At 37.8% G+C, this 22778-nt stretch overlaps 1 protein-coding gene across 1 annotated transcript; it reads right to left on the bottom strand.

The window, feature by feature from the left end:
- Positions 1–11: 11 nt before the first annotated feature.
- Positions 12–20042, bottom strand: nox4 (NADPH oxidase 4). Its single transcript, XM_032545824.1, has 18 exons — positions 19787–20042; positions 19352–19447; positions 15687–15797; positions 15421–15505; positions 12593–12690; positions 11366–11393; positions 10558–10630; positions 9281–9361; positions 7877–8036; positions 6892–7056; positions 6652–6714; positions 5446–5506; positions 4916–4997; positions 3673–3792; positions 3472–3580; positions 3114–3182; positions 851–951; positions 12–759 (listed from the first exon to the last, which is right to left on the bottom strand). The coding sequence occupies exons 1-18, from the start codon at positions 19841–19843 to the stop codon at positions 639–641; spliced, it is 1680 nt and encodes a 559-aa protein (XP_032401715.1). The 5' UTR covers positions 19844–20042; the 3' UTR covers positions 12–638.
- Between the last annotated feature and the right edge of the window lie 2736 nt (positions 20043–22778).

Here is a 22778-nt window from a genome sequence, read left to right as displayed (position 1 = left end):
AAACACACATGTGTTTCATAATCAATTCATTTTAATTTGGTTTTGCATGTAAGATGACAGATTCACAGTCATCAGTAGGTGTTATTGCAAAAGGAACTTTCTCAAACTGTGGTCTCAAGTTACATAACAATATCTAATACATTTATTAAAATTACAATAAATTAAAAAAAATCTCTCATTCCATACTTTGTATTACTCTTGAAAATAGAAGTTATATCAGTGTGGAAATTAATTTTATATTTTACATATATTTCATGAATTGCAAATGTTTTGAGAGACTAAAAGAAATTCTCATTACAAAAGAAATGTACTTTTTAGCTGCAGCTAAAACCAGAACTCCAACAGAGCGTTGTGTCACAGGCTGAGAGAAACACCAGATTAAAAGCGGACAATCTTGGAATGAGGCTTTTGCTTCATATTGGACCCATCACATGCTGAAGCTGAGGCAGACATGAAGTGTTTAGCTGGAGGTCAGGCCGATCTTTATCTTGGGAGTGTTTTAGACGTTTCCTTAATGCCAAATGACTTCTGACAAGAACAGATTCCAAAGGTATTGAGAAATGTAGTTCAGATTAAAAGCTTAAGTCCAAAATGGAATGAAAATCCATTCATTCTCTCCAACCAGTCAAGATGTTCCATCAACTGAATGACTCCTTGTTGAATTCAAATGTTGTCCCACGTGATCGGGCTGAGTTGCAGAGCCTGTGGAGAGTCCTGGAGATGCCTTTTGGTCCACAACAGAAAACCCCAACTCGCTTGCTGAAGCCAAAGAAAAAGGCTCGAAGGTTGAATTATGTTACTTTTTAGGAGAGCAAATCAACTCTTCTGCTAAAGTTGCTTCTATACTCACTGTCTGTTGCTTTTTCCAATCTCATCAAGAAGGTGCTTCCACCTGGGTCGACCAACCAGCATCCTCGAAGAAAGCGGGCGAAATCGTTCTTCAGAAATGCTCTGAAAAAAAGTAAAGCAAGACACATAGAACAGATTTTTCTTGTCGAGGTGCTTAACAAATGTTCATATTACTGAAAGAAAGCTACAAGTAGTTAAACTTACAGTTTAAAATGATCCATTTAGAAAACAAAGAACAAACATGTGGAAGATAGTGCTCAGGCCAGAACTTAATGATCTACATTTAAAACATTTATTTTATGGCCTAAAACTAACACCCTCTTCCTAACCTTAAGCATATTCCCCACACAGTAAAACATTATGAAGGCAACATCATGCTTTTGAGAAGCTTCATCATTGAGACTGAAACTGGTCAGTTAATGGGATTAAATTCTTTGGTAAGAGACTTTGGCTCTTAGTTTGTAGTCCACACATCACAGATTTATATACTTCACCCCAACTGGTCTAACTCATTTTTATTTGCCTGTGACCTGATTGTATCAACAAATGTTTTGTTTGCGTACCATTATTTTAAAGATATTGTAAAGATATCACAGAAGGGTGTCCAATTTGCAACCCCAACAATTTTGTATAGGATCAAATTGCAGTTCAAAAACTGTAATATGACCGTTTTTGTCGTTTTTGACACTTCCTATTATTCTTTTCTACTTTGTTTGGACAAAATATTGCATGCACAATTGGTTTGGACACCACTGTATTAAAGTTTTTATAACTGTTATCCAAAGGTCACAGCACCCTCTTGTGGTCACTAACAAAAAGTATGTTACATCTATATTTTCGTTCAACCTTTAACATTTGGTGAATCTATAATTTATAGTGAACAAACAGTCTTAAAAAGCACAAACACCTGGACCATTTTTTGAAAAATTATTCTTTAAAGTTTCATTTTGAAGTTAAGCTCTAAAAAGACCAATCTGTCAAAATGATGGTTTCTATTACACTAACGAATGAATCCTAACCTTTGCCAATGTATGTCTTAAGTCTTTGTATGTTATGTACATTGTCTGTGGCCAATTAGAGGAGCTGAAACCCACCGCTGTGTAACTCAGCTTGAATTCATTTGCACAAGGTAAAGTTTTGGACCACATGTCTTTGTCCTCAGCACTGCAGTGCCTTTTTTCTTCCCTTTGCAACCCGACCTCGAGAAGGGTCACATATACCCCCTGTTACAGGTCAAGAGCTCTGTGTCAACACGGTGTAATGTTGCAAACAAAAGTATTATCTGATTTTCTGTCTTCATACGGGCATGTCTTAGAAAAAAATTAAATAAAATAAACATAAAGTTGCTTCTCAAAGCTTCAACACATAAAAGCCAGGAGGACTAGAATAATGCTTTTGTTGAAAATAATTCAGTAAAACTAAGCAGTACTTAACCTTTCATTTAGTAACTATTTGTATCTGATAAGTACTGTTAGGGTTTCTTTTAAGCTCACTCGACCATTGAAACAGGCCATTGTGGGGAAAAAGAAAAAAATGATTGAAGTGTTCCCATCGGGGAATCGAACCCCGATCCCCTACAGGATGTAATGCACTGTTTGGCCACCAGCAGCAATTCGGGGGCGCTGTTTCTCCCGCTTCTATATACGGAGAATTTCGAGTGGCAGGAAGAAAAAAAGAGACGTGATGAGAAGCACCAGTGGACACAATCAATATTCTTTTACAACTCCATCAAAACTGTAAAACTTCGAAAATATAAATATAAGTTTAATTTTTGAAAATAATTTTAGTAATTTATTATTATTATTTTAAATATTTTGTATTCATTTTAAGTCTCCTCAGTTTGACTCATTAACTTTACTCGTGTGAAGGATGTTGATTCTGTTCACGTTAGCTGATGAAAAAGCTAATTTAGCTTTAGTTAACAATTTGTAATTTCATTGACAGGGATATTTAACACAACATGTGATCTTTTTAAACCGAAACATTAACAGCAAGAGTAAAATTGATTATTTTTCAGTCATAAAAAAACCCTGACAGTAATTCATTTATATTTAATTAAGAGAAATTAAGTTGAACTCATAGTTTGAGTGAAAGAAGTTTGGAGTTTTGCTGCAACTTGTTTCTCTGTGCTCCACTGCCCTCTGGTGGGCAATTTCAAAAGTGCACATTTTAAGAAGAAAAATAAATAAAAGTGTCCAACAAAAAAACTCTTAAATTATGTTATTATCTTAAAAGTAAAGTGTGCAACAGTGTGTCATGCTTACCTGAATGTTGTCCACCTGACTGACATACAGTTTCAGATTAAAGTAGTCTGGTCTGTTCTCCTCCCAAAGCTGGTTAACAAACAAACATGGACAACACTGAATAAAACACAATACTCACTAGTACATTTTCATTATTACATGCTGCGTGAGAAATATCAGAGTCAGTGCTTTAATATTGTTGTATTAATTGTGGTTTTATTGTGACAAGATCTTGGGATTCACACTCACCACAACATTTTATTATTATTAATCATATTAATCCCGATCGTCCTCTGCTTTCTACAACCCTTGAAGTTAAATTAATTAAATTATGACCCAGCAGCATTTAAAAAATCAGGAAAAGAGAGATGGCCCTGACCTTTTGATGAAGGGCACATAGCAGCTCTGCAAACCAGTAGAATGACTGAAGCTCCCTGCAGACCCACACAAAGTACAGCCTCTGTAACCTGAAGCCCCTCCAGCCATCACTGGGTGGACCACCAGAGCAAGAAAGATGGACACATTAACACTTGTGAACATTTGATGTTTGCATCAGATTTTTTTTATCCCAACAACTCACAGCAGAGCATGCAGTACACACGCAAATGGTGTGACACCAATTCCACCAGCAACACAAAGGCTGACATCGTAGTTGAAGACCTCCTCAGATGGACTTCCAAATGGGCCGTCAATGTAAAGCCTAATCATAAACATGGACAGAAATACAAACAAAGTCAGCCAAGAATATTCACTAATATATGGCAAAGGAAATGTTTTAGCCTCTTTTTATTTACCTTCTAAGAAGCCAGACTTTCTCATAATCGTTGAAAGGTGTCATGTTTAAAGAATCTTTAAAGTGTTTCTTTGGACTTCTGCTACATTTTCATAAATGTTTCTAACACTTGTACCTCATAGAGACAGTGTGTTGTGTCTTGTGTGCTTAAAATGAGAACTGCAGCAACTACTCAATGTAATCAATGTTGATTGCTCTTATTTATAGAAATACATAATACAAACACAGTGGGCAGGCCAGCAAATTGCCTACAGCTCAAACCAAAGACAAGGACTACAACCTCTGCACATCTTGCACATACTATCCCAACTTAAAAACGAACACCACTAGAGGCAAGTACAATTAAATCATTTATACAATCATCTCATTGTGTGCCACTATGTGTCTCTATTTGTCTGTCAATTTGCTGTTCATACCAATAAGTGTCATGACTGAACTGACTGAGGAACAAATAATGGATCATTCCATGCTGACACAAATTATATTTCAAAACAAAACGTAACATTTTGCTGATTTTTGCCTTATGTGATCAACTACAGCAACAGGATAGGTTGCACTTTTCGTTGCTCTTCTAGCTAGTTAACATATTGGCATATTCTTTGAAAAATTATTAGGAAAATTATTTTCATAATGTATCACATACAAGCCCCTCCCCCCCACCACCACACACACACACTTCTACTGTATATACATATAAACTTTCAACACAAAAAGCAAAACACTTATTTTTTTAATTTTAGTGCAGTGAAATACAGAAACGTTAAAGTTAATGAGTTAATCTCTTCAATCAGCTCTTCCTGAAAGGCCACTGTGGTGCATTATATTTAATACTGGGAGAAGATTTAGGAGTTTGTATGCTGTTACTTAGCTTCGATTGGATATCACTGTCCCCCCCAACCCCATTTCTTTCCTCACACTTCTGAGATCTCATCTAACTCTTTAACTAGACCCCAACAAACGATCAGAAACAGTAGGATGACTGGCCAACCACATTTCATTCTCACAGCCACTGACACTCAAAGAAACCTACTTGGGGTACGTTCTCTGTTGGACCATGGGAAGAATCTCCAAGTCCATCCTTGTCTGGGGCAGTAGCTGCTGAGTGAAGCGCTCTGAGGAGGTGAAAGGAGAGGCTGTGTTTTCAACACATCCCGATTTATTGCTCTCCACTTTCTTTACAGCACGTCGTCATGGCATATTAAGGGGCCAACACAAACAAAGCAGCTTCACTTCCTGTCTTCTGGAAGGATGTAGGCCTGGGTGTGAACAGTAGCAAGTGACCCATTTTGAAATTTCAACTCAAGAATCCCTGTAACATTTAATTGTAAGGCTTTGTGACTATGTCCCTAATCAAGTTTTCTAGCAGGGCAATAAAACCTGCTAGAAAACATTGCTGAGGCAAACTAAGGTTCCAACATGTGCACACGCATGCACATAAAAGGCCATTTCTCAGAACTGCATCCTCCCTAGAGAAAAGTGGAAATCAGTGGGGGTAACACAAACTAAGCTCCATCCTGTCTGCGTGTGTGTGTATGTGTGTGTGTTACTGTTAGATAGTACCAGTCCAGTCTCCCACGACTCGCAGATGGATGCCGAAAGTTTCCTTGGTCACTGTGGGACACTGTAAGGAGTTAAAGAGGAAGTTACAGTGACAATCACACACGGTCAGATTCTGTGAAGTACAAGACAGCACACTTAAAAAAATATACAGCTGCCATGCGAGATTTAAATCTGCACACAGTCCAGAAAAGGTATGCAGTGCAGAGCTGCAACTCTTTTCATTAAATTTAACAATGCACATGAGCGCACAGTCACAGCCCTATTGTTGGCAGACAGCATTACCAGCCTCAGGGGTCTGTCTGCTCTCTGTCAGAGGGAGTCTCTAACCCCCTGCTCAAACACCAAACACCATGCCGCACCAATGCAGGTATTCATATTCACAGAGCCTTTCCACATTTTGTAATTTTATAAAACCTACAAAACCTACTATGTATTTTAGTGGGATTTTATGTGATATGTTACAATCCCTACATCTAAATATCAAAATCTTTGTCAAATCTTTTCAGCAAAATTGTTCCAGCTCAGCCAGTTTCAATCTTTGTCACCAATTCTTACTTTGATTTAGATCTAAACTTTGATTCAAACACATAAAACTTTGATCCGAACCATTTCATTGCAGCTCTTCCCCTATTGTTTCTTACTGAAAGGTGAACTCTGGGCCTCTTGACCACCTTGTCTGGCTCTGGTTTGGCAGGTTTGCAGCTGTACCATACTTTAATTATGAGATGGTGGTTTGAACAGTATTCCATCTGGTCTATTTGCTCTATTTTATCAAAATCTCAATAAGATACATGGAGGTTTATGGTTATAAAGTGACACAGTGTGAAAAGGTTCAAGGGGAATGAATACTTCTGTTAAGCACTTTGAGTGTAAACACAGAAACCATCAGTCTAACAGTGAGTTTATATCAGTGTGTGCGTATGCATGAAGCTATGTCTTTATCCTGAACTTATGTTATGTTTTTCTTGCAATGCAGAGCAAATCTTAAATATCAACAAACAGAGTGAAACATAATATTCCTGAGCAACCCTGCTCCCAATCGAGAGTCACAGCTCAATAAGGCGGGCGGGACTATGGCTGAGACCAAGATGCCTGTTCTTTGTGAAGAAATGGAAAGATTAGGTACCTGTGAAAACAAGATCTATGCAGACATGTCTGTGGGCTGCTGTCATGAGTGAGGAATGCATCAGGGTTAGTTGGTCTTACCTTTGTCAGTGTGAAGGGGTGGCTCTCAAATGAAGATACACTTGGACAGTTAAGAACAATGTACTGGAAAAAAGAGTAGGATAAAGATATAACAAAGAGGGAGCTGGTGAAATGTAAGATCAGGATGGGAGATGCAGAGATAATACATAAGATACGTCACAGTAACAATTAAGAGAAATGATTGAGTGAAACAAATGGAAATATATCTGAGAAGCAATAAAAGTAAACGTCTAGTCTCACCTGTCCTGGTCGAGCTTTGAAGTCCTTCTTCAGCATGCGCAATTCTATCACATCACAATGATGCCTGATTACGGTCACTATAGTAACAGGGGCACTACTTCGGATGCAGCGGTATAAACGTTCAACGCAGTAGAGACAGAGGGGACCAGACACCCAGAGCCAAGTCTATACACAAAAACACACACATATAATGACCCTTTACTGCAGGCAAGTACAGCATTATTAAGAAATTAAACTAAACTTGTAGTAAACATTTTTCTTTCTCATTTTAATAACACTGTATTACAACCGATGATATAAATTTAGATTTTCTACTACCTCACTGTCTGCAACATACTTATTATGATACATAACCCCAATAACAGATGGGGGATGGATATTTTGAATTCCCTAAAACAGGATTCTCTAGAGTAGCTAGCAGCTATAAGTATCTTCCCTGCACCCTACGCACTCGCAAGTGAGAAGAGTTTTGAGACTATCCACAAAATTCAAATTAAACTTCAAAATATTGCTAATGTGACTAAACGACTAAATGGCAGGCATAAAATATCGATACGTAACCTTCATCCTGACTATATTTGCATCCTATTTAATGAACTTCAACAATTTGTTTCCTTTATATCTGTCCCTGTTGTTTTACGCAGTTTCTCCTTGTTACAGGTAGACATTATAGTTTCAAACAAGGTGAATGGTCATGAAATAACTAAGTACCATACAAAGTGCTTCTCTGTTGAGTTACCTAACATAGTAATTGCTCACAGCTTAAGTAAAGCCAGGGGAGTACATTCAACTTTACAGGGGATTTTATGGCACCAGTACGTTGCCTGGCAACCACAGGCAAACACATAATCACACACACAAACAGGCGTTGATGTACAGAGCTCCTCCCCGGCCCCCTCACACCTCTAATAAATGGGACCAGCACCCTCCAACTCTCAGAACGCATGCAGAGCTCCCAAGTATTTACAAACAGACACGCACAGACCTGGGGGTAATGAGGTTCAAAATGAGCATCCGCTTTACATCTGCTATCATCATCTTCTAGCTGTTCCAGATCATCGACATATTGCTCTGTGCTGCTCTGATTGGGCCTGAGGCAGCCAGGTGGGTGGGCCTCGATGTTGGTCTGATACTTCAGTACTCCGCTGGTGTCAGGCAGAGAAGAGCATAGGTGATATTTGGTTCACTAAGACAAAAAAAGACACTACATAACACAGGGAAAAACACAGACAGCGTCCTCCTAAAGGATTCATAGCTCTTGAGCTTTTTCACAATTTGCTATAAACTACAATTGTGAGAGACCAATAAAAAGTAGCACATAAATATGAAGTGGAGAAATAACATATGATACGAAAATTGTAATGTGCCTACATATTCAGTTTCCTACTGTATAATTTGTAGAGCCATTTCAGTTAAAGTTGCGTGATGGGATATGTCTCTACTAGACAGGTTTGAACTTTAACTGGGCCATTCTGAAACTGGAAAATGTTCTTTATCTAAATCAGTGGTTCACACTTTTTAAGAGTTTCCCTGACACAATATATTCCCCCAGCTTGTCTGTTGGACAGCTGTATCTTAGTAGGCTTATAGTTGTGCAATTTCACTGTTCAAGTGATGAATTGAACGGTGCTCTGTGAAATATTCAAAGGGATATTGTTTTATCTCTCCATTAGACTTCTCCAAAACCTTACTTCTGACCTGTTTACTGTGTTCCTTGAACTTTATGATGTTGTTTGTTCACTCTTGTTCTCTAACAGTCCTCTAAAGGCCTTCACAGAACTGCTGGATTTATAATGAGATTAAATTAAGCACAAGTTAACTTTTCTGCATTGTGACTGCGTATGTTTTTATTTATGACTACCAGAGTAAAGTGGGAGTGAATACAACTGTATGCCATGCATTAATATTTATAGTAAATACTTTAGGTTTGTGTTGATAATATAGAATAATTTCAAAAGTGAAGGTGGTATGAATACTTTTGCAAGATGCAATGAATGAGAAATTAAGAACAAATATTGACTCCTGAAATGTGTTTAAAAAAATTATCAAAAGAATGAAGAAGACAAGGCACAAAATTCAAAGGGTTATAGTCTGGATATTATGGAAATTTTAAATAAACAGCCTTCAAAAATTACTTCAAATGAAAACTCCAGGTATTTTATTCAGAAAAAAAAAAATAATAATAATAATAATAACGGAATTCAAATAAAAAGAGACAAAAGCTACAACATGACTGTCAGTTAGGTTTAAGCTGTTACAGGCTGTCTAAAAATATTTGTTGACATTTTTGTCTTCTAGAGCAGAAATAAAACTGTTCCAACATTGTGGAAAAAATCTCAAATAATAAGAGAACAGAAACGGAAACTCTCATTCTTTCAGTGCTGCTTACCCGACCATGTGCATCATCAGAATGATGTAGAAGATAATGAAGAGGTTGTGTGTGTACCAGAAGATCTCATAGTTGGACATCCTGAAAAAGCAAAGTAACAACGAAAATCTAAATTTTTACTTGAACATCCTCTGATTTATTGGTGTTGTACTAACAAACTACAGATTTTACTAAACCTGTTCAGGAATCAAAGATACCTCATTATCTCATATCTCATTATCTCATTATCAAGTTCTAACTCAAAATATTAACATTTTACATAAAATAAGTGAATCCTTCTATATATTTGTTTTTTACCAGGGTTTAAGAAATGCACTGGTTGAATTTGACTATTACTGAAACAATTTACAAAGATTCAGATCAACTTTGATGCTATCCACAAGAAAAAGAAGAGCTTCTTCAAATCAAACAGATGTCTGTAAATAAGTTAGAAGTTTTCCCAAGTGAGCTTTTTGTCATATTGTTTTGTCTCACAAAAGGAGATTGCCCTAAGTCTGAAGTATAAAGCAAAAATGTTCAAAAGAATCTGACTTAAAAGGTAAATATAAATCTTGGGATTTTAACCCACAACCTTGAGATTTTATACTGAAGAACATCTTAATATAAAGCCATTTATAAACACATATGGTTTTTAATACTACAAAATGCAAAAATAAATCCTTATCACATCACTCTCTTCAGTGTGCAGCAGTCATCAACCCAACACTCCAACCAGTTTTTGAGACTCTTATCTACAGCCTTGGATAGTCTGGAAAAGTCCCTTATTGTCTATGCACTTACTGAAATGAGCAGGAAGCTCCACAAACACACATTCACACTGTGTCCTCCTCACACAAACAGGATGACCCACAGTGACCTGAGTAATGACAGGGCAGTGGAGTCCATTAGCATGTCAGCATGTCCAGCAGACATAATTAACTTTCAGACAAAATAAAACTGATTTGCGCTTTTAGAAGTGCATCGAGAAATCATCAGATCTTCAGAATCAGATCATTTTATTTTTGTCTGGCCTCATCGTTGGTAACACAGTGTTCTGTCTGACTGATAGGAACATTTTTACTTTAACTTGGTTTGATCTGCTGATGTTGGCTACAGTTGTTAAATCAGAAACTTTCATAAAACTCTCTGATCATTGTATCCCTAATAATTTGACCCAGACATAATTAAATAGCTTGTTTGTTTGCATTTTGAATTTTCAAAACACTTGCATTCCTCTTCTTTTGGAACACAAGAATCATCTCTGATAATTACAGAAATTATGATTTAGTTCAGCATACCGAACGCAGTACGAGGAGGATATGAGCATCAGAAGGAGGATAAGGACCAGCAGGACACCAGTGACGCCCGGGACTGAATGGAACCATCATGTTGTACAGAGGAGACAAAACAAACAACGTTAACATCCTGCCATCTGTAACAAGAATTGTCTTGTTTGCTTTGGCTAGCTTTATATGCTAAAGCAAACAATTATCTGATTGCTAACATGAATCTAAATGTGATGGTAGCGTAACAGTTTTATTCAGTTGCATTTAGGATATCCTGTTGATATTTCTATCGCAGACTTTTACATTAAGTCTCTCAACAACATTAAGTTTTATTAGCCAAAGTCTTATTTGAACCCTAACCCTTAGCATTGATTCTCCTACAGCCTTAATTCTTTAATTAAAATTCTCAAGTACAAAACTATTCATGCCCCTTACAGTTTTAGGTTTAAATTAATCTTTTAATTTTACAGACTCATTTATTTTAACCAGAAGTAATGTTGACATTGACCTTTGGTTGTAGTTTGGCAATGGCAGCGAACGAACGAAGCCATTCTGTCTGTTCTGCAAAGCTAACAATTATTGAGCAACTAAAGTCAGAGCAAGAGGAATGTATAAGACATTTTATAGAAGAAATATTTTATTTCTTCTGGCAAGGATGTCGATTGGATACGTTTGGGCACATAAAGTTACCCAAGAACACGGTAAAATCATATAATAAAACTACATAAGAATAAAAGAAAAACACAGAAAGTAGAAGAGAGAGACAAAAGCACCTTGACATTAGGTGGCAAACTTTAAAAGAAAGAGTTGTTCTTCTTACTTGTTGTTAAAATGATCCACTTGGGGTCCTGGGAATAAAACAAAAAAGAAAAAGGTCTGTAGTCTTCATCATTCTGTTATCTACATTAATGCTTGTGCTATCCACCTTGAATTACAACAGAGCAACATCAGCACGTTGAGGAGAAAACAGTCTGCAGACTTTATTCCAGAAATCAATGTCAGAGTTAAATTTCTTTCTCTGTGTGCAAGTTAAACTAGGTAGACTTCAAGTAAAACAATAAAGACAACATCAAATTGGCCTTGATAAACATGTAGTAAGTAAATTAGATTTAAATAGAGGATGAAGCTTTAACTCACCAATTTAAATTTCAATTTACTTGGAAATATTCATTACCTAATTAATAGAAATAATATTTTTCATATTTATTATTATTTTTTCATCAGATTTACCACCCTTAAATTGAGTAAAAGGTTGTGTAGCATTATCTTGATTCATTGATCACATATGTAAATGTCATGCTGAGGCACATCTGTTTTCAGATTTAATGATGCAACGCATGTAAGTGGAGATGCATGATGAGTAAATCGCATGATTTACACTAGACTAGCAATTTTTAGGGGGTATTTTTTTTCCCTCTAATATTTCCAGTGCTGGAACTAGGGCCAAATCTGTCAAAGGAGGTTAAAAATCTACCCCAAAAATTGCAGCTAGAAGATTTTGTGTCTTCAGATGGCAGCAGCACTCCTGCACAAAAAGAATCTAATCTGTATCAGGAGCGTAATCTACCTGATTGGGCCCAGTTTTCTCACCTCATGAGGGAAACACAGAAAAACGGCGTAAGTGGATAAAAAAGTTTGGAAAAGTTACGTTTCCAGGGAAAAAATGTTCAGGAACCAGAAGTTCTTTTTTGTCGTTCTGAAAAATATTGGCAGTAAAATCTTTAACTATCTCACATCACAGTAAATTAGAGAGATTTTTTTTTTCCGAAAGACCGAGTTGGACACAGCTGTTATCTATTTCCAAATGATGACGTAGAAAAAACTCTGATGTGCTCTGATATAAACCACACACTACATTTTGATAAATGGATTTATTGTTAGGACTATATATCTAGAAGATAGAATAAAATACATTTTGATTTTACCTACAGCCCGTAAAAGAGAAATTGACATCACCCAGGAATTGATATCAACATGTAAAAAATAGTGTTTGCTAATTGCTTAACAAATGTCCTATTGCAGCATCTACACATTTAAGTAACTCTACCTCTCCTCTGTAGCGAGCCAAGTTGAGAGCAGGAAAGTCATCTGAGTACCTCGAACTGAAGTTGACCACATTTACCATGTGGGCCGAAACGTGCACAACTGCAGATGAAGAGAAAGTATAAAAAATAAAACACATTTTAGTGATAGGACCAAGTTGCACATGTAGGATTTTTTTCCCTCTTCAAAACTCAATTAAAGAACTGCTAGAGGTCCATTCAGCAAAAAGGCAGAGCAGCTTAAACACACACTTCTTCCTGACATCACAGGCTAAGTACGCAGCCATTGAACAGCTGATGGAATTAGAGACTGTAGTCATGACACACAAGGGCCCTTTTCCTCTCCCGTATATCCTCTCCCACTGCCACTGCCTTCCACCCCCTCTTTCTGTCTGTTCTCACAGTTCGTCTCTCCTCCATCCTGCTGACTCTCTGTCCACAGTGTCATTTGTCAACTGAGAATACAGAGCTTATGTGAATGTGTGTGTTATTATAATAAGTGAAGAGGTGTATGGTTTTGATTGAGGGAAAAGCTTACAGATGATGTAACAGCAGAAAAAAAGAAAAGAGAAAACAAATTAACTTTTTTGAAGCATCAATTGTTAGCTGGAGGTCAAAGGTCAATTATCCAGACGGAAACATTCAGTACTGCACATCTCGTGTGAGTCATTTACTGACTTCAAATTTGGGCTGCATGATAGCAGGGAACGTGTAATTGTGATCCTTTTGCTGAATATTTCCATGATGACGTCAAATCTTAATTACCAGTATTTCTGTGGCTCTTTTCTTTCTTTACTTTCTTGTCCTCACCACTCTTTGTGCGCTTTAGCATCAACCACCACTAAAAAATATATAGGACTCCAACCAACAGACTAAATATATTATTTTGTTAACTTGATATATTGTACAGCTCTGCTTCTCACTGTGGGATTAATATTTTTGATAATTAAATAAATTGTTATGAATATCACTTTTAAATGTTGTGATTGAAGTGAAATTCCCCTTTTCAAGTATGCTTATGACATAAGAATAAGTCGTAACATTCAAAGACCCTCTAATGGTACTTTGCTAAAATTTATACACCTGAACTAGAAATTCATTTTCATTTTTCTTATGTTGAGAAATAAAAGTTACTGATTGCATCAATTCAGTGTCCTACATCTACATCACGTGTTATGAGATAGATAATCTTTGAAAAGATCGAGCTCCTGCACCTCCTCCAAGTGCTAGTATTTCCATCTGAAGGAATGCACCACTCCCAATCACAATCAATCAGAGCTACGAGTTAGGTCTTAGTGCTGTCAATCAACCTTGTGTACCAGCTGCTAAATGTGCAACTGGTGCAGAAACATCACCATTACAGCAAAACTGTTTATCTACCATCATGCTAACTAGTCTGAGTATTCATGGCAAGCTCTACTGTCAGAAAGAGTAGCAGAGAACAAGAGGGGGAGAGGTGGAGCAGCACCTATATGAGAATGTTTGACAGAACTAAGACCCTCCTCCTGGCTCTGATTGGTTGTTAGCACTGGAAGCACTTGGAGAGGACAGAGGAGCAAATTTTTTTTTCACAAACTATCTGTCTCATACTGTCATGACATGATGACAATTTTAACAAATGTGTTAAAAATATTTTTTATAACAGTTGCATACTGCATCGTTGAGTATGCAACGATGCAGAAAGAGCATCTTTCTAAATTTAGTCAGGTTTAAGAAATTTGCTGTACTTTTCACTATGACTCCAAAGAACTGTGTCAGCTTTGGGTTGAACGCTATAAACTGCTCTCCTTCATAAATCAAGCTCCCAATGTTTACTTCCAGTTTGGTGACGGCGGGTCACTCCACCCAGCCGCTTGCCGAAATCGATTTAAGCTTGAGTAAGCATGAAGAATGTACAATCCACACGTAACTTTTCGACTTCACAATTCCAACATAAAGCCTATAAAGTGGGTGAATGGGTTTAAAAGTTCTGCCTTTTTTACCCATCAGACTGCATCTGCAAAGGACGTGCATATGCAAAACACTCTAGAGGCTACATGTTGGAGAATAAGGTCTGATTCTGATTAAAATATTTCTCACATGAATCACCCGCTTTCAGGGAAGTGTAATACATCATGTTGGAGGCGAGAATGAAGTTTGTTCACCTCTGAGTAATTATGTCCATTTCACTATTAAAATGTTTTTTGACATGTTTTTAGTTCCTTATGCCAGGTTTATGTTTTTAATCTAATAATGTAAGCAGCTATTATCCAATGCCAGAGTAGAAATTTTGCCTTTATTAACTCAATTATCCTTAAGTTATAAATTATCTTACAGTTATGAAGAGTTGTGCCATATACATTATATTTTGCAGAGGAAGAATTCTGCTTCCTTGATAACAATGATCTACCAAAATCAAAGAGTCTTCAGTCAACAGATGTTTAAACAAAATCAAGACAGCAGAGAAAACCCTCACAGCAGGGAGCTTTAAATACAGAATGCTCCATTTAGTCGCTGTTTATGTCTAAGATCTAGATAAATTAATGCCAGCCAGCTTCTCAAAAACAAAGAAAAACCCTGCAGCAAAACATGGATGAGTCAGAGGAAGAAGTCTGAAAAACCTGCGTCCTGGTAAATGCACAGCTGTCTGAGGCTCACACAATGTCATAAGTGCAGAGAAAAAATATCAACATGGGCTGATGAAACAGGCAAAATAATCTCCCAGATGGTTTACCAGGAATGCAAAACCAGTATGGACCAATTTATCCACACTTTACATACGCACAGAGAGTAGCAGGGATGCATTAAGGAATGAAGGAAAGCTCACTGGGGTGATAAAGAGTGGGCTTTTTACCTGAGAAGAGGCAGACAGCGATGCCACACGCAACATGAAAGGTCTTGCTCTTGTCCAGCAGCCGGCGCGTTTTCCTGCTCGATACCTGCATAATTGTGCAATACAGACAAAAAATCACTGTGGAAAGAAAACAGGACTGTGCTAGGATTAGACCCAGAACTAATCTTTACCAGGAAATTTGTTGTGCTTTAGAAACCAAATGCAATTTTAGTTTTGAATTTGATCCCCTTGTGACTGGAATCATTCATCTCCTGCGTGAGTCTTACCACGTGCGTTCCGCGTATGAAGGTGAGCACAGAGCGGCACATGGTCAGCAGCACCAAACTGCAGTTCAGGTTGAGCACAGAGGCAGATGCTCGACTGATGCACACTCCGACCTCAGGGAGACACACACAAGGGATCACGGTCAGACAAACAGGGCTTATGTAATTAAGGGCAGCTGAGAGCCTGAGGCAACACAGAGGTTTACAGCAAACCACCTTTGTCTTTCACAAAGTGGAGGTCTGAGCCCACTAATAATTAGGTTGTGAATCAGCCGAGACCATGCTGGTATAAATCAGTAACTCCAGGACTAATACACAGTGGCAAGTCCAAGTTTGTCTCATAAAGACAGAAATTACAGAAATTAGATTTCTTTTTTGTTTTTCCACCAACAGATTATAAACACACTGAAATTTTACCGTGTGTTGTGTACCAACACAATGTTGCAAATATACATAGTTTTTTTTAGAAATAAAACTTAATGTGCATTTGTATTAGGCTTCCCTGAGTCAATACTTAGCATCTTTTACAAAGATCAGTTTTGTTTGTCTATTTTCCTTTGCAAAAATAGCTTCTATGAAGATTTTGGCAAACAATGACACATATTCTGAATTAGGCTTTGACTTAATAGACACGCCACTGTTGCTCTAGCTGTACATTTAGGGTTGTTGTCCTGAAGACGCATAAGCTTTTTTCCAACTCTTTCCTGAAGGCCAGCTTTAGAGAGTATGCAACTAATAATTGTCATTTCATCAGATTCCCACAGCTGTGTATCTCTGCAGCTCCTCCAGAGTTACCATTACATTACTCAGACTAGTTTCTGAGTAATGCCCCCCTTGGTCGGCCTGTCAGTTTAGGTGGAAGGACACGTCTTAGTATATTTACAATTGTGCCATACTCCTCCCATTTTTAGATGATAGATTGAGCAGTGCTCTAAGAGATGCTCCAGGGTTGGCATTTTATTAACGTACAACTGCTCTAAACATCACAACTACTGGGTGTACTGATGGTGTTTGTCCTTCACAGAACAGCTGCATTTGTAACAACATGAAACTACACACAAGAGAAGGTTGAGCTCTGAAGGCAACTGGTGAACTTGATTTTATTTTCAATACATCTGCCAACGCAAATGCACGCCAAGATGTTGAACAAAGAAAAACATTTTTCTTCCAGCTTGTAATTACACCCTACTTTGTGTTTGGGCATCACAAGACAAATCCAAATAAAATACAAGGAGTAAACATAATTTTGCAGGGCCAAGCATGAAGATTTTACGGTAACTTTTCTACTTTTTGGAGGTTAAGTGAGGTGCAACATCTCAGAACACCAACACGTGACGCAGGGAAACACAGCTGGAGTAATGTGTGAGCAAGACGGATAATCTAACTAAATACGTCTCAGTCTGTAGCTCAATAATCAAATTAAAGTCAGAAACGCTAAGCGCACTCTAGCATCTCATAAACTCAGCACATTTGTTGGGAGCTTTGTGCTCTGCATGTGCTGCCACTTCTGGTTAACTCTGACTTTACTGAAGAGTGTGTAGAGAACAAGATGAAGCTGTGAAGATCAAAGAAAACAAGAAAGTGAGACTGGAATCCACCCTGTGAAGATGTTCTGGTCTAAGACATTCAACAAAGTCAAGGAAATTTGCTTTAAAAAAAAAAACAGGCACAACCAGAGCTTTAATCTGCAGTCTATCGAGAAAAAGTTTGATGGTAAAGAAAAGTACATGTCAGACATGAGGAATCAGAATTGTCTGCACAGCTGACTGAAGTCGGTGTTTAAATGTAAGAATGATGCGGAGAACAGAGCATCGCTTGAACCTAAATGTAACTTAAGGATAACCTCAGCAAACTCTATTCTGATCCTTTAATTCTTAAAAACTTCATACGCACACACACAAACAGATGCACACACACGATCTCTCTGCAGAGCCTCTTAAAGAAAGGCAGCTGATGTCAAAAACCACCAGACGGAGATCTGATACCCTCCTTTCTGACACCCCATACAGTCCTGCCTAGCAGGTGAACAAGATAAGAGGCTATTTGAAGTATTATTGCTCTGGAAACACATCGCACTTGCACTCGTGCACATAAAGATAGACATAAACTTAAGCCCTCCGGTGAGGCATTCGGTGGAACAAGTGGCGTGCCCACACTTGCCCCTTTCCTCCCCTTTTGCCTCCCACTGTACAGGCAGTGCAATAGTTCACACATGCTGTCTGCTGCCATTTCTCATTGCCTCTTGTTGCTCTGAGGAAACGCACTTTACTCTGTGTAGGTTTTCTGCAACTTTGCTGCCTTTCTGATGGTTTGAAAACTGACTTTTACAAATACGGTGTATTTACTGTTTCTCGTTAGCAACATTGCCCTTTCATAGGATCCAGTCTTAGCGCAAATATTACTGTATGTAAAATACATGTAAAAATGAAATCGTCAATTCAGTTCTTATTGTATGAGAAATAATTGGATGCAAACTAAAGTCACACTAGGTACATACAGGATTTATCTGTAAGTAGTTCCAAACCCTTCCACACAGCATGATTTAACAACACTTTGAGATGCACAGTGCTGGTTTTCCCTAAACGTAAAGTTTTGCCTGTATACCAAATTTGGTCTCATCAGACCAGAACAACTTCTTCCACATGTTTACCGTGTCTCCATTTGATAACTTTTTAGTTTCTCGTTGTTTACAAAGGACAGACTTACAATGTACCACTAACTGTCGTCCTGTCAACAGATTTTTCTCCCCAGAGCTTTAATCCCTGCAGCTCCTCCAGAGTAATCACGGAGGTCCTGACTGCTTCTCTGAATAATGTTCACCTTGGTCAGTTTGTCAGTTGAGGTGGAAAGCTACATTTTTGGTTGGTTGGCAGTTGTGCCATTCTACAACAAAAGATGTTGAAACCTTGGGATATATTTTTATTTTGTAATCGTGCTTTATAATTCTGAAAAGCATTTATTTTCTTTCCATCAAATAAGGTCCTAATAAAATTTATTAAAGTTTGTGATTGTAAAATAACCAAATGTGGACAAGTTAAAGTCAGATGAACATCTTTGCAAGTCACTGTATGTGCAAAATGAAACCAGGAGACAAAAGCAACTTTTTTACATAAATTTATATCTGGATCTCTTAAAATAACTTTTTAAGGGTCTATTTTTCTATATTCTTTGTTGTTCTTATGAAAACTAAACCAAAGATGATCTATCATATTAAACCGAAATGGCACACAGAGAAAGCATGGAGATCAGAAGTCACCTCACCATTGAGCATTTCGGTCTGTCAAAAGGAAATCAACCACAAAAGGTCTTTGTATTTCATGCAGCCTCCACATCATCACACTCACATCTCTCTGTCTAAATGCTTGCATCTTCTCCATTGTAGTCCACACTTCTATAATTCAGCTAGGTGGGCTTAGTTTAAATAAGTGTAATGACTCGTTTCAAAAATCTTTCAAAATTCTTGTTACTCAATAAAAGCTCTCTCCATTGCTTGGTAGTTGCAGTGGTCCACCACAAGCACAAATATGCATACTTCTGTAGCAAAAAAGACAAGAATTTTAGTTGCCGAATGAGTTTTTAAAATATTTGATGAACTTTTAAAAAGATCACTTTTAAAATCTTATGTACTACCACAATATGCCACAGGCATAAAACAGTACGTTTCTCACCCCCAGCATCTTGTAGAGGTAGTGGTACTGCTGCCCTGTTGAGAACAGCAGGAAAGTGTTCAGGAACAACCAGGTGTTTGCTCCCAGCCACAGCATCTGGGCACACACAGAAACATACTGTATAGATTACAATTAACATAGAGTTTATACTTACAGTAATCTTAAATTCACTTTCAGAAAGAAAATTGTGATGGCAAAGGTTCTTAAAAATGACTCGTCCTTCCTTTTTACCTTATTGATGCTCTACATTTATGTGACAAGTTAAGGACACATGATTAACAACAATCTCTATGGTTTGTCCACCAGCTGGGCATTCTTTAAAAAACATGAAACGCATCTAAAAGTGAACATCAGCCATGTAAATCAAAAGAAGAATAGACATAGACATGAACCAACGGGGGTTTGTTTAAAAGTTTGTCCCAAAGGTTCCCCCACCAGGACCAAGTGCTTCCCTCCCTCGTTGGCGACCCAGCTCCGCAGCGACACAGCCATGGTGCCTTCAGGGTCTCCGCCGCTGCCTGCTGGAGCTGCCCCAGGTTTCCACAAACGCTCCGGTCCGGTCAAGAGGTCGGAGTTCGGTCCTCCCTGCAGCTCTGTCTGTGTCTGTCTAACCGGTGTCTGCTCCGATACGTACAGACCGTACTCCCCCTCCCTGCTCTGAACGCGTTTTGACTTTTCATCCCCCCCCTCTCTAAAAAAAAACTTCCAGCGGTTGAAACCCCACACTACCGCCTCTGTACTTGCATCATAATCTCAGTTTATCTTTCTGCACGACTGACGTACAGAAGCCTGAACAATAAAGATTAGAAAATTAAAATGACAAACTACTAAATTCAGAAACTGACAAAGTTAATCAGCAGGCAGAACAATGAACATCGCTTCATTGCTCCTCGCCTCTTCTTTCCGCCACGAGAGGGAGCCACAGACCAAAATGTCTAAGTGAAGCTTTTTTTTTTTTAGGTTTAGTTAAAAGTGGCTTGTGCATTGTGTTTCGTTTTTGTTAATGTTTTCATTGTTAAATATACCTACTTAATTTCAAACACACATTATTAACGGAGGGCCCATGTTCGGGACCTCCAACTAGCAGGGCCCCTTACTGGTTGGGGACACCGGGTAGTTTCCTACTATGTGGTAAATCCGCTTCTGCCTATTGGTAGCTTAAAAAGCAACTCCCTGAGTGGATGAGATACAGAGACAACACTATGGATAACAATTGCTATTGCATCATAAATCAGAACACAATAAAGATATTTATTTATTCATTTATTTATTTACATTTTTGGCCATGTAAACATGCATCATTTACATGAAGTCCATATTGATTTGGGGCTCTTAAAATCATTCATTTTGAGGGGGAGGAGTGGCTGACCAAGTAAAACATTTTAGATACAGGCTCAAATTTATACACTGACCCCCATTAATATTTGGTGAAATGTGTTTTGGTTTGTTGCAAAAAGAACCACAAACTCTTTGTATCTATCAATGACGCCATGCTGGATATTTGGCCATGCTTTTTTATTATTTAGCAGGTATAGTTTACTTCAGTTGTATTTGCTTCCAGGTGGTAACCTGGCATTATGTAATCCAGATATTTGTAAAATATGCACAGTCATATAGCAATTTAAAAACATGCAAAAAAAAAATAAAATAAAATAATGTGCCTGTTTTGTTGTCTTATTTTTTGGTGGGGAGGTGAGGTGATTCGATGCATTCAACCTTCCATTTGGAGTAGGGAACAAACTGTTCCTGCTCTGATGGATCATAGAGAAAAGTGTCTAGAACAGGATAGACCACAATGTTTCCTCCTCGTCTTAAAGTCCTTGAGACATGCATCCTGTAGGGAAGACAGGTAGCAACGTTTATGAGATTAGGATCGTTGTCCGGTGAGAAAAGACAGGTGTGTCAAAACGTCTAGCTGCTGATAGGTTAGGTGAAGTTGAATAATACTATATAGGTAATTCTTTATCTTCATTGTTCCACCGCCTTTCCAACAACACTTACAATATTACACAGCTGAATCTTTTCCTGACCATTAAACTATATCTTCTGCAGACATTTGACTTGTCCATGTGACCATCTAAACTCTAATTGAGCTTGAAGACTTGAGTATAAAAGTAGGAGCTTCTTTCTTGTAAGAAGTTGTAATAATATGTCATCTTGCCTTTCCATCAGACGGTTTTTGTCCAAAACTGCCCTGATTTGGGAAATCGCTCCCAGGTGAATCCAGAGTTTCTCCACAGAAGGTAAAGGGTTGAAGCATTAGATCAACAAATGAACAACCAGTTACATTTCTGACAATGGAAGGACAAGGATTTGGACAAGGTCACCAGCCAGCGTGAAGAGGAAGAGGAGTGAGGTTGTGATGAAGGAATAAATAATGATTTGTGACCCACAACAAGATGCTGATGGAGTTCTTTTCACTCTACTCCTCATTCTTTAACCCCATTGACTAAATTATCTCAGGACAAAGAAGGAAAGCAGGAATATTGCACTGTAATTTCTACAGCACTGCATGTACGAATTTCCTTAAGGAGATTGTCTTATATTCTCCTTTTTATTATTCTTTATTTAATCAGGTAAACCCCGTTGAGATCTAGATCTCACTTTCAAGAGGGACCAAATTTTTTACCTAACTTGTTTTTTCCTTTGTCCTCTGCAGTATTGTCTGTTCCTTTCTGTATCACAATGACATGCGATACATTGTAATGTGCCAACAAATTACAATGAAAGAGTGTATATGAATCTTGTCTAGTCTCTTTCCATTGAGCTCCCACAATTATAGTTTACAATACTTGTCATCAAAACTTTAGAAAAGGTTTACAACAGAAAATCCCTGAAGAGTATAGTTATATTGACAGCATGATAAAACATGTTGTCAATATGTAATATAATATCTTAGCCATACACAATGAAACAAGAACTTATCACTCTGATGGCACTGACATGTTCATTAACTATTAAGGATTTTGAGGAAAAGACTGGCTTTTGTAGGTAATCAATGTTTTGCTGAATTGTACAGATTGTTTTGAGAAATGCATTTGCTGCTTTGCAAATGTCAAGGATTATTCAAGAAATGCACCAAAGTGACTGTGAAAAACTCTGAAGGGGCCTTCAAGAGACCATTCTTTTGAAATCATGCATGTTTTCCCATTCAGAGACAGTCTGATCATTACTCCCTGGTTTTAAAGCTAAGTAGTGATTGTTTTCCCAGATTGCTGTGGAAAACCAGGATGTGTCTGCAGAAATCTGATCACAGGGACAGTATTTGAGTTACAGATTAGGAAGGATCCTTACTGAGCACATGTGCTTTTTTACGCTTCAGTCGCATGGTATTTTAAAATACCTGTGTTTATAGTGATTATACAAATTCTTGGAAAGATAAAGTGAGTAATTTCACCATGACAGACTGTCATCCTGTTATGTTTTA

This window comes from Xiphophorus hellerii, chromosome 18 (assembly GCF_003331165.1).
Source record: "Xiphophorus hellerii strain 12219 chromosome 18, Xiphophorus_hellerii-4.1, whole genome shotgun sequence".
In the NCBI taxonomy this organism is placed as follows: domain Eukaryota; kingdom Metazoa; phylum Chordata; class Actinopteri; order Cyprinodontiformes; family Poeciliidae; genus Xiphophorus; species Xiphophorus hellerii.
This window is presented reverse-complemented; position numbering and strand designations above follow the sequence as displayed.

Coding starts and splice junctions, on each gene's coding strand:
- nox4 (XM_032545824.1), bottom strand. CDS start 19,843: ATGGCTGTGTCGCTGCGGAGCTGGGTCGCCAACGAGGGAGGGAAGCAC. Junction 15,798..19,351: donor ACCTCTACAAGATGCTGGGG/GTGAGAAACGTA, acceptor TGTCTCCCTGAG/GTCGGAGTGTGCATCAGTCG. Junction 3,793..4,915: donor CAACAGAGAACGTACCCCAA/GTAGGTTTCTTT, acceptor GTTTATGATTAG/GCTTTACATTGACGGCCCAT.